This window comes from Lagopus muta, chromosome Z (assembly GCF_023343835.1).
Source record: "Lagopus muta isolate bLagMut1 chromosome Z, bLagMut1 primary, whole genome shotgun sequence".
In the NCBI taxonomy this organism is placed as follows: Eukaryota; Metazoa; Chordata; class Aves; order Galliformes; family Phasianidae; genus Lagopus; species Lagopus muta.
Genome location: NC_064472.1, coordinates 1,601,346 through 1,613,968, shown reverse-complemented (window position 1 = coordinate 1,613,968; position 12,623 = coordinate 1,601,346). Strand labels below are relative to the sequence as shown.

Sequence of the window (12,623 nt, the reverse complement as noted above, 5' to 3'; positions counted from 1 at the left end):
GGGCAACAGGCCTAAAGCAACTCCACAAATGCACTGATTTCTGAAAACCCCTTTTGTTTTGGCTGCAGGCATCAAATAGTAGCTGCTATTTTGCATTTTATAATGCACGTACTACCTACAGCTTTCAGAAATTGCTAGCATACAGCCTCACTTCAAAGGAATAGCTCTTGGATGCGATTTATTTCATTGTTGATTTTTTATGCCTAGAATCTGACTCACAAAAGCATATCCTGGATGCAGATTACATCCACAATGAAAACCAAAGTTTTAAACTCCACTTTCATTAAAATTCCAAACATTGCTAATATTTACTTGCTCTTTTTCAGTGCTGTACACTGAGAGATGAAAGCTGTAACAGAGTTGGTGCCAACTTCCATCTGCTGAAATCCAGAATCTAAACATTCATCTTACAATGCCTGTCTTTGAGGTTCTTAGGGAACTGTAGTATCATTCATCGTGGGATCAGGAAAAAATAACATATTTTGAATAAAAATCAACGCATCCAGCAGTCAACTTCATCACATCTCCATCAGCAGCGTTTAACAAATCCTTAGGGGCTCAGTAACACAGAGAAGTGTGCTCATGAAGCTTTGTTTCCACACCCAGCAGGTTGCTCTGTGCTTTGGGGTGCACTGTGCCAGCCCCCACTGCCCACCTCCCCTTCTGCCCCTCCATATCCTTTTAAAAGGGCTCTTTGCTGCTCTGCCTGGCATTGCACCTGGGCTGGAATTACTGCTCTGCAATCAGTTGGGGATTTCACCCCCACTTTAGTAGGTACACATTTACATATGTATACATTTACATGTATGTTTATCTTGCAACTTGTGTTAGCAAGAAAACAAAATACAGTCCCCACGTGTGTACTTGTACTCATCTGCTGTAGAGCACCTGAAAACCAGCTGCACTGGTGACAATTTGAGGGAGGCAGCCTTCCAGATCTCTGCAAAATAGGCCCTGTCTGCCAGTGGGCAATTTTCCCACAAAGACAGTTTATATGAAGACCTGAACAGGCTTCTTTAACACAGCACCGTTGGTACCTGAGAACTGGATCTTGGTTCTAACATCCTACATGGATTTCAGATCCCTGCATAGCATCATCTGTTGCAGAAGATGAAGTCCTGACAATACAAAAACTGTCTACTGTCAACTAAGGTTTACAATAAATGAGGACCAACATGGCAGCACCACATTGCTGGGGATTCAAACATCCTTTGGTTTATCAAGTGTGCTTGTGAAGGGACGCAAGCCCTGCACTGGGGAACAGTGGCACTGCATGCTTCCACAGCCTATCATAGATTGTACTCTGGCAAAAAGATCCTAAATTCCCATTTATACACACTACAGTTCACTTGGAGAAATCCATTCATTTCATCTATCATACTTAATTTTTGCAAAATACAAACACTTCCTAACTTTGGACAAAAAACAGCTTATTTTTTGACACTAATACAGACCTGGAAGGCCAGAAATTCACCACACGCAGCTTATTTGCTGCTCCTGAGAGAAAAAAAAGGAATAACTTCTATTAAAATCTCCTTTGCTGCAAAATCCAAGTGTACCAACAAGTGGTGTTTGACCAGGTGCATTACATGGATGCAACGCTAATGCAACTAGCATCTGAGGACATCTCTGTGTTGAACTTCACCTCCTCCTTAAGAAGACTGAAGGTTAAAAGGTCACAGAGTACCTTGTAAAATTTCTGAACTGGAAAAGAAATGCTGGTGATCTCCATTAAGGAGGCAACCAAGAGCTCCTACCAGTGCTTTGGAGCATGAGCATATTCATGTGGGGTTTTTTTTGTTTGTTTTTTATTAACTTAAAAATGCAGAGAAAACTGCAAAAACTCAGATCTTGCAATTCACGCATTCAGGAAGATGTTCTGCCCAGCGTTCAAAACACAAAGTACAGCCTACTGAATTCTGGAAAGCTGCTTGAGAATAAACACACTGCTACATAACTGCGAGCTGCATCCTCAAACACACTACAGTCACTCCCAGCAAGTATAGGTCACTTGTGTTTGTAATAATTTAGCGTGCTGGCAAGCTGTCTCTGATGGGGCTTCTAAAAATAATGAAGTGTTGGTAACACGGGTGCTCCGCAGCCCCACTTCCTGATCCTCAGAAGAGCCACGTGGAGGAGGTTCTGCGCCAGCAACAGAGTTCTGCTCCATTTACACTGAATCTGAAACGAGTGAATGTCTTCTGGTAACACTACACCATGCTTGAAGCAGATTTGAGCTAAATGGTTGGGATATTTGTAACCGAAAGACTTTTCATTGCAGATGTACTAAAATATAAGGATATTACTGGTAGAATGCACAAAACATGGGCTGTGGGGTGTGTGTCGACATCCAGGATACGTGCAGAATGTAGTGGGTGTAATTCTTGACTTTGATGATGCTTTGAATTTTATTTAGAAGCATGGAAATATTTAAAATAACTGATTTAATATAACTTCTTCAGATAACATTGCTATAAACTTATCACAGAATCACAGAATGGCCTGGGTTGCAAAGGAGCACAGAGCTCATCCAGTTCCATACCCCTGCTGTGTGCAGGTCACCAACCAGCAGCCCAGGCTGCCCAGAGCCACATCCAGCCTGGCCCTAAATGCCTGCAGGGATGGGGCATCCACAGCCTCCTTGGGCAACCTGTGCCAGTGCCTCACCGCCCTCTGTGAAAATCATATGTGGATATGTGTGCTTTGTTTACAGGGCATGGAGCAGAAATAAATTAGTAACAGCTCAAAGCAGAAAATCCTTTGGATAAAAGCAATCATGAACTGTTGTAAACTGACTCCTTGTGGAGGACAACTGTTGGCCAAATGCATCCAGGCTGGATGTGGCTCTGGGCAGGCTGGTCTGTTGGTTGGTGACCCTGCACATAGCAGGGGGTTGGAACTGGATGAGCACTGTGGTCCTTTTCAACCCAGGCCATTCTATCATAGAATCACTTAGGTTGAAAAGACCTTAAAGATCATCGAGTCCAACCACGACCTAACCATAGTACCCTCACACAGCCCTCTGTTAAGTCATGTCCCTGAGCACCACATCCAAATGGTTTTTAAACACATTCAGGGATGGTGACTGAACCACCTCCCTGGGAAGGGAGGATATATGAATAGGCAAGCCTATCCCAGTGCTTAACAATCCTTTCTGTAATGAAGTGTTTCCTGATATCCAACCTAAACTTACCCTGGCGCATGATTCAGATATCTCAAATAGAGATATTTGACAAATATCTCTAATGCTGAAGCAGCTTTCTATAATAAAAGCATTTGAAAGACATGCCCCAGTGTGTTGTTGCCAGTGATCTGCTGAACACTAAAACTGATGCTGACAACACAACCTGCTGTTGCCTTGCCTCTGTTTGTCACGGATGCTACTGCTCTTCGGGAGTGCAAATTCCTTCTCAGCAATAGGGTTAAGAATACCAGCGAAGACGCTGCTGATCTCCTTCCTGGAGCACTGTCCACACTGGTCCTGCTGTGCTGCAGGCTGAGAGGCAGCACACTGCACACCTGAGGACAGCAATGCTGCTTTGGGAATGACGATACCAAGGTCTTCAGCCTCAGAATTTGCTGTTCCCACACCTCCTGGGCAGCTCAGCACCCAGCTGGGTGCACACAGCAGCAGAGGGTTTGAAGGGAGGGAAGGTGAATTTTTTTCCTTCGTGTTTATTCATTCTTTTTGGCAGCAGAAAGCTGCACAGTCACACTGCTGGCTTTATTAACATCATTTTTTCTGCACAGAGCAGTAAATAATGCCATCCTCTTAAATGAAAAAAGCAAACCAAAGCAAGAAGATGAAAGCACCAGATTTTAGATGGATGCATGCAGCAATACATTTTGCAACAAGTTTTAATCCAGAAACAAAGGCAATGGGATAAATTTAGATTTAGGACAGTGTGTGAATAACAACAGTCACAAAACGTTGTGACTTCAACTCAATTTCTTTTCTCAAGCAGCTGAACAGTGCAAAAAGCAGTTAACACCATATCTGTTCTATTACGGGTGGTTTTCTGTGCCCAGTGCCCTGGCTGGCACCTCCAGCATTACAGCTGTGTCAGCATTTCCATTGTAAATTGTGGGCCTTATAAACTCAGCTTTACAGAGATCACTGCATACTGGAACTCAGCATACAAATTTCCATGTAGGAGCAAGTACTTTATTACTGCTATGAAACCAAAGGTGGTGTTATTTCCAGCTCTTTTCTTCAAGATTTTTTTTTTCCTGTTTACTTTACAGAGAAATACTGAATGATACAGCCTGTAGCAAGAAAACCAACGAAGAATGAAATCCAGAACAATTTTCCATGAATCTCTGGGGATGGGTAAGGACACTGTGGTTAATTCCTGACTGTACTGTGTATCTATGTGACTGAAGTAGATACACAATATAGATATCCTAAATGTGCTTGCAGCAAATTTCCCACAGCCAGATAGGATATCACAGAATCTGTGGCCCCAGGGGAACAGCAGCCTCACCCCTACCTGCAGCTGCCAAAAGCATTCTCATCTGCACAGCATGAGGCACTGCAACCATCTGCACTCCTGGTGCAGAAAGCCCAGGGCAGAGCTTCACAGTTCTATTCACTGAGCTGATGTAATCATCTAGCTAGGGCAGGTAGCATCATTACTGCTCTAGAAATGCCCGTTAGGGTCCAGACAGCAGTCCCTGTAGGAAGTCTCCAGATCTGGACAAAGGATGTAAAAGGATGGAATTGCTGTGTGCAGCACCAGAAGGCAGAGCAGCCTCTGAGGAGCAGAGCACGTCTCACACTATCCATCCGCCACTGTGTGTGTCCAGTGAGTTGTGCTGGTCCAGGATCCACGAAGGGACTCAGACAGCTTTCGGCTTTCTGTGCCAGAAAAAGCTCTATTTCCTCACTATGCAACCCCTACAACATAATTTAGCAGGTAAGCAGTTAACAGTGTGACTTTCCTTGGTGCCTGCCATATCGAACCACGTGGCTCTCAGTAGCTGCTGCGAGGAGGCAGGCAGCCCAGGGACACAGAGCAGGACAGGGCAGCCATGTGCCAGGGGGTTTCAGGTGGGGCACAGGGAGCAGAGTGCTGCTGGGAGCTCCCCACCTCTCATGCCGTGCTGACACTGGGTAGAAGCAGAGGAGCAGAGGTAGCTGGTGTAGTTAGGAACAGGATGAGTCTCAGGTCCCAAGAAGTATCAGCCTGGGGCTAGTTAAGGATGACGAACCTTACGCTGTGCACTGAGCACTGTGTGAAGGACAGCATTAAAAGGAAAACTGGGATTTCCCTCCTCCAGGGACTGGGCTAGCACTAGATCCTGAAACAGAACCTCCTGAATGGTTCCTTGAATGAGGGAGGGGGAGTGGGAGGTAGAAATCTCCCTTTCATTTTATTTTATTTTTAAATATTCCCACCAGTTTTTCTTGTGAAGATCAGCAACACATAACCCACTTAACTGTCCCAGCACCATCTCAGGAAAGAGATTTTCAAGGCATTACCATAGTTTACACCAAAACGTGGAAGGATCTGTTTCACTGAAACACACAGATCAGTTTGCATATGAAAGAAAAACAAATACAGCCCAGAAGCAATTTTCATCCTAACCCAAATGTCCCATGGTTTGCAAATTCCATGGTAAAACACACAGTATTTATTCCTGCTCTGCCTCTCACTGTCATAAAACAGCATGGACAGCCCTGGTATAGCTCTGCCAACTCTTGTGTGGAACTGCCACAACCCAAAGGGATCCAGAAATCTGAAACAAATGGAAAGCAAAACCACGGAAGAAGCGGTGCCTACAGATGGGGTCAAAAGCAAATCCATCAACCCTGAAGGACTGTAAATGATACATTTATTTCACTGACTTTCATGCCTTGCAGCGATTTGGAAGTTTCTTCCTTAAATATCACTGATAACCCACGTGGCAATGATACATAGGAGCAAAATTACTAAAGCAGTCACTGACAACTGTCCTGAAAGATACATAGTTCTGGAGACTGACTACAGAATTAGTACTCAAGCTAAAAAAGCACAATGCTTGTTTTCATTAACTGGTCTGTATTTTATATTTGAACTTTCTCTTCCATTGTGTAGAACTAAATAAAGACTGTATTTCAACTGTCTGATTGTGGGTCAAGCAAAAACATCCCAAGACTTCCACATCATAGACTACAAGCATGTGGAGCACTGTGTGGCGACAGCTTCTGACCAAAAATAGGGAATAATACAAGCTCACAAAAAGTTAATTGACATTCTTCCCGTTCACCCCTTTACTTGACAATACATGATACTGGACATCACAATCACATCTCTTTTCTGACAAACTGCTGTCAACACATGCCACTGATGGCTCAGCTATTTGTGCTTTCATGGGAGATCCATACACGTTTACGTAAGTTCTAACAGATGTGATATTAATTTGAAGTCAAACTGCGGCAGAAATATTGTTGTATGGCTTCACTGAAAGAAAGTCACTGCAAGCACTGTGCTCTTCAGACATCCACTTCTATTCCTACACAGAGAAGTCTGTCTTTACCACAGACTCAATTCAGCATTATAAGCTACCCTAGTAACACAGCTGAACACCAGCAAACAGTCCCCGCTTCGATCAGTGGGTTCATGGACATGCATTCCCTCAGGTTACACCAGTGATGAATAACCCACAGCGTGACTGGTCAGAGAGGTCAAACTCACAGTGCTTCTGCTGGGACAGAACTGAGGATGGTGCTGACACGTCAGAGCTGCAGCAGCACCTGACTGCGTGGGTCGCTACCTTCCTTCGCAAAATTTTGTCATCTTGGAATTATTTTCCAATTCACGGAAGCACTGTGGTAAGAAGTTAATAGCAGGCACTTAAACTAAGCTGGTATCACAAGGAGAGTGGTGAGGGGAACAGCAGAACTAAGAGAAGCTCACAGCTTTCCTCTGCAGAGGAAACAACTGTCAAAAGACATTGTGTGCCATCATCATATAGCAAGGCATTAAAGCACTTTATTATGTAAGAGTTGAGATTTTCCTCATCAGCAACAGCACTGTGGTCACCTAACTGTCAGCTGCTAACTGCTGATTTCATGGGAGGGCTCCTGCAGCTCTGCCCCAGTGCAGTGTTCTGCACACAGGAGCAACCTGTGCTCTGTTGATGAGAACTGCTCCTGATAGGCACGGACCTCACCATGGCCACAGCTGAAGGCAGTGGCTTCACATGAGAGTGGCTTCATTAAAACGCTGCAATTCCCCGCTGACATCCCAGACATCACCAAGTTGTGAAAGGTGCACGATGTGTAAGTAAAGGGCAGAACAGTGCAAGAAGCAATGCTGCTGCCTTCAGGAGAGCACTCTGCGCTCACAACAAAGCTCATCCCAACATTATTTTTAAGGAAGGAAGGAAGATACGTGCCGACTTGCGAAATGTGGGCTGGCAGAGCCAGGACTTGTCTGTGCTGTCTGCCAGCTGAACGCAGCTCAGCACCACCACAACATCAAGCACTTTCCATTTTTTCAGTAACAACAAAGATGCCTTTGTCCAGTCCCAAACAGCCATCCAATACTTTGGATTTCTGAAGGGTTCCCTACAGACAGAGATATGCACTCCGATCCCAAGCTACAAACAGTTTGTTTGCTCTGTGCCACAGGATATATGTACACAGCGTGTAAAATATCACAGCAGTCAAAGGAGTCTGCAAGCATGCTGCCACAAGAAAGACAACTGGGCATAAGTGTGTCTCTTAATATTCTCTGACAACTCATTATGAAATGCATCCTACTTGCCCTACAACACTGCAGACAGCAGACACAGAATGGCCATAACCACTCAGGAGCAGCAGAACTGCCGACGCGCGCTGAGCGTTTCACTGCAGATAAATACGGCAGCAGCAGCTGCTGCCTGCAGCCCCAGGCCCAGGATCCACCACGTACACACAAAGCCATGTAAGTGCAGGGTGCCATGTGGTACCCTCACAGCTCTAAAGCATGGCAGTGTAACAGAGCACACGCTGCAGGCACAGCCCTCCTCAGCACCTTGAGGTGCAGATCAGCACTGGCACACACCTGTGGTTTATATGCCGATAAACCACACCAGGCTTTCAGCAGAGCACCCTCACTGCCTCCACTTCCAATGGACCTGCCAAGCAGCCACCCTGGGCTTGTTAGAAATAAGAGAAACATCGCAAGATTTACATTGCAATTTTATTTTCATTAATTTGACTTTTTTTGCACTGAGGAACACACTTTCTCTCAGAGTGAGTGCCCCTGCAATTGCCATGCTTCAGGGATGGCCAAATTGATTTCATGCGGTAACTAAAACCAAGAGCATGAAGGAACAAATTGCTTAATTCTCTTCTGGAAACAGTGAAGCACATCTTTGGTATGTGACTCATTACCAGAAAAGTGACTCTGGGGTCTGTCACCTTTCAAAACAGGAGGACCCCTGCAGGGGCACAGGGTGAAGCTATGGGCACACCTCCACCAGCTGCCCCAACTGCCAGTGCTTCCACTGGACCTGCCCTACTGCACCGACTGATAGAGCCAGCTGTGGTGGTCCTCCAGGAACTGCTAGTACCCAGAGATCAGTAGGAAAACCAGACATACATTTTTAGTGTGAGATAGAACACAAAGTACTGCACCAATGAAATTCAAATGAAGAAGAAAAATCAAGAAAGATTCTGCACACCAGAGTTTGCTGCTGAAATGTTCTAGGTTAGCAGGAAAGAGACTGTGTGCTACTTGTGGAGCTGCTAGCTGAGAGAAAGTGAAGTGAAACTGTACTTCTTTGTTTAAAGATCTTTTCCAGTGTTTATCTTTGTTAACACTTTGCTGTAATTTGTGATTTTCTATGCATAATAATAACTGAAGGGCTCAAAAGAAAGTTACACCAGAATAGCTCGGAGATGCCAGCTCCTTGACAAGAAAGCTGCAGAGTCATCATACGGCCTTGCTGCTGCGAGCAGCTGTCTCTCCGTACTGCATTTAACTGAACAAAAGCACAGCAGAATGAGAACACAGGCAGTGAAGACCCAGATCTTCCCCAGTGAATCTGTTTTCACAGCTGGAGACAGAGAGCTTGCTATTCTATATACAGCATCACTGAGCTCAGGAACTCAAGTGGGCAGTGTTAAATTGCACAGTAAAGCAATTTAAGCAAATGACTAATCTAAACCCTTCGCTTTCATTCCTGCTTTGGTCTTTTAAAAATGGCTTAAAAACATGAAACTTCAGACTTCATTTGTTACAAAAAGAAGGACCAGAAGATGAATCTTGGCACCTTAAAGTAAAACCAAAGCAAACAGAACTGACAGCACAATTTCCTGAGTCGTGACAAGCTGATTCTATAGCAGTTTGATCAGGACTTGCAGCACACAAAAAAACCACGACATGCTCTTGACTTGGAGAAGGCCAAAAGCAAGCAAAAGAAGCCCCTAACCCTCTTTTTTTCCCAACTTCTTGATACCTTACCTGCTAGGCCACTGTCTTCATTAGACTTACCATGGGATTTCTACAGCCTTAGCTCCTACTGCACTACGATGCACATTTTTAAAGTCACAGAGGTACACACACGAGCACTGTCCTTAAACGTTATCAAAGTATTTGTTTTCAGGCTACAAAGTGCACAAAGAATGCCTTATGCAGCAAGGTTCCAGCCAACGAAATTAACACGATCCCTTAATTTCCCATATGATTGTTTTGATTATAAAGAATCCGATGTGCAACATGTGACGTTAGGATCTCAAAATATTACAAGGCACATAATCACAGCTGAGAGCAAAGCTAAGGCAGATCTGAAACAGAGATCACTGGCGGCCGGTTCCAGAGAAACAGCGAACATTCTAGCACTAAGAAGGGAGCCCTCCAGTTGCCTCAGGTTTAAAAGCCTTTGCACAGCGATTCGGTACGTTGTTATGAGCAGAGCACACTCAGCATCGTACTCACCGTGGTGCTGGCTGCCGCAGGACCAGGGGTGCCACGACACTCTGCACCAACAACTGGACTTTGCTCCTCGGGATTACGGGTGACAAGGATTCGGAAGTGCTGCTGCCTCGTGTTTTGATCTGGTCTGATTTTAAACAGGCATCCCTTCCCCTGAGGAATCTTCTCTACTGAATTGCTTCTGGATATTTCTGACCCGCTCCTGCTGCTTCCATGCAGTTCTGAAGTCCGCCCATCACCTGCGGGGCGGATTTCCTCCGGCCGTGGTTGGATGGGGTAGGAAGCGCTCCTCTCCAGCTGAATGCGTGGGTACCTGACCAATCTGTCCCCTTTTGTCCCAGTAAAGCCGAAGTTATACTCACCACCTGTACCACTCGCCTGCGGCTGCTGTAACTGGAGAACAAAGAACTTTTTCCCCGAATTTGCTGACATGTCTGGCACGTGCTGCAGAGACCAGCGCCGGGGCTCAGGGGTGGGAGCATTATTTTGAGCCTCAGAACCAAAGGGCAGCAGAGTAACCTGAGGCACATCGGCGCTCGAAGCACGATGCTGAATCCTCACGCCGCTGATGTTCAGACCTGAAGCTGTTTCCTTTGCCTCGTTCTCATGGGCGGCGGACAGAGCATCGTCGCTCTGGTTGTTAGGAGGAATAGTACGGAATATCCTACGGTTACAGCGAAGAGTTCCATTCATCTGCTGCCCCAACTCCTCCGTCTGCCTGGCTGGAGAATCCTCAGGAGTTGCCTCTGGGCTGCTCTGAGAGGAGGAATGGTTTTCAATGGGGGACGCATAATGCTCCCTAACATCTGAGGCTTTGCACAGGGGAGTCTCCTCGGGGGTCTCCGGGGTCGCGCACTCATCTGCAGCCTTGCGCTGGAGAGAGATCTGCATCGAGGAGCTTCTTGTGGGACGTGCGCTGATGCTGTTCAGCAGCTGGGGAATAAACATGGAGGTGCTCCTTTTCAAGGAGCCCACTTCTTGGAAATCGCTGCCTCCGCCGTAATCTGCTCCGTGTCGGGAGAAAGCGTGAGGGCTGCTTCTTCTCGGCAAAGTGTGGAATGCCATGAAAAAGTCATCTTCTCTCTCCCGGTCGAGGATCTCGGATTCGGGGGCTGTGTTGCTTCGTCCAGAGCCAAAATGAAACCGCAGCCGATGGGCCATGGTTTTACAGAGAGAAGAAAAGGAGAGGGAGAACGGCAACAATTCAGGCGCTGCCAGAAGTTAAAAACCAAAGACATAAACTCCAAGAAAAAGTGTCCCATCTGCCAAACTGTTAGCACTGCAGCACTGATAGCGACAGATAGCAGAAATAGCCCAAGTGGCAAGCAGCATTCCAGGCATGATTGGGTAAGAGCAATCAGCGCTCCTACACACTGTGACATGGGGTAGGATGGTGGCAGTCACGTGGCCCGGTTCCCCCTCTCCAATCTAAGCCAGTGGGGGTTCTGTTGTTTTTTTTTAATGCCAGCGAGAGCCTGAAACAGCACCTTCCCAGCTGCTCCTTTTCCATCAGAGCGCAGCTGACCGAGGCAGCGAGCACACTCGGCGCCGCTATAAATCTAAATCACATCGTACCGCACGGCGCATTCGCACAAGGAGCAGGAAAGTTAATGACAACACAAACGCCGCGGTTTGGTTTTAGGGCTGTAAGTCAACGCCACGTGCAAATAAGGAACAATATTTCAAGCTTAACTTTTTGGTGTGTGTTACAGCACGAGGCTATCATGGCAGAACGTGAGTAAATATAGCACCGTTACGCTTTCAATTTTAACTGCGCTTGTGGCACGGTTAAGTAACAAGCTCCTTGCCTTTAAAAAGCCACAACTTTCACACTGCCCCTATGAGTGCAACGCAGCCTAAGCGAGCCCGCGCAGCCCCTTTTAATCAGTAAAAATTACAGCAAACGAAGCAACCCTATGCACGGCAAAGATTTCTCACTCAATAAAAACAGCAGAAACGCGCAAAATGACAGGAGGCAAAGTTCCTTTTTCAGTTTTACTGGGCAGTAAAGACGAGCGAAAACCAGGGACGGGTGTCGCATTGCCGTTTGGTACCGATTTGTCTTAAACAGCACACAGAAACTCTGCCCATTACTGGCCGGCCTCCAGTGGGAAAGTTAGCAGTACTACCACGGGCGTGATCGCAGGCACGGAATACAGTTACACTGTGAGAGCCAAGAGACCTCAGAAGCAGAACAGACGGACAGGATACATCCAACTGCAGAACAAACACCCTAAATATGCTCCACTGCAATGCAGGAAATTGGTGACTGGGGGATCCTGACAGCCAAAGGGCACCCACCACCGCAATGGCTCGCACGTGCCGGGGATGCACGGTTAGCTAAAAGCACATCGACAAGAAGAGACAGCGTAGGATCAGCTCAATGCACAGACATCTGTTCCTTAGGAGAACTCTGAGAAGTGCTGTCAACAAACTATCGGTGGCAGGTCAGTGCTCTGTCTAGACGTTGAAACCTCTGTTTGCATGCAGCTTGCTTTCAAAAGACAGAAAGTGACCAATCAAAGAGAAATGGAAGCTTCGAACATGGCAACTGCCAGCAGGCAGCACAATCCCCTATTGTTCTAAATGGACCAGGAGCCAACAAGAAGAAAAACACAAATAGCTTCTACACAGCCACAGTGTTGTGGAGCTGCCTTGTGCAAGCACAGGTGTTTTTATCTTATTTTTCAGGTAAACCGTTATCCACAGTCTCTTTCT

General features: G+C 46.2%; 1 protein-coding gene across 8 annotated transcripts in view; it reads right to left on the bottom strand.

The window, feature by feature from the left end:
* Positions 1 to 12,623, bottom strand: part of NEDD4L (NEDD4 like E3 ubiquitin protein ligase) — a 138,044-nt gene that overhangs the window by 51,295 nt on the left and 74,126 nt on the right. Inside the window, exon 1 of one of the 8 annotated variants that reach the window (XM_048931569.1) lies at positions 9,909 to 11,308. The exons of 4 other annotated variants lie outside the window; for them this stretch is intronic. In XM_048931569.1, the coding sequence (XP_048787526.1) occupies positions 9,909 to 11,066 (1,158 nt within the window). In that variant the 5' untranslated portion in view covers positions 11,067 to 11,308. Of the gene's footprint in view, positions 1 to 9,908; positions 11,309 to 12,623 lie in introns of those variants that run through there. 3 more of the 8 variants (XM_048931571.1, XM_048931570.1, XM_048931573.1) reach the window with 3 other exon arrangements.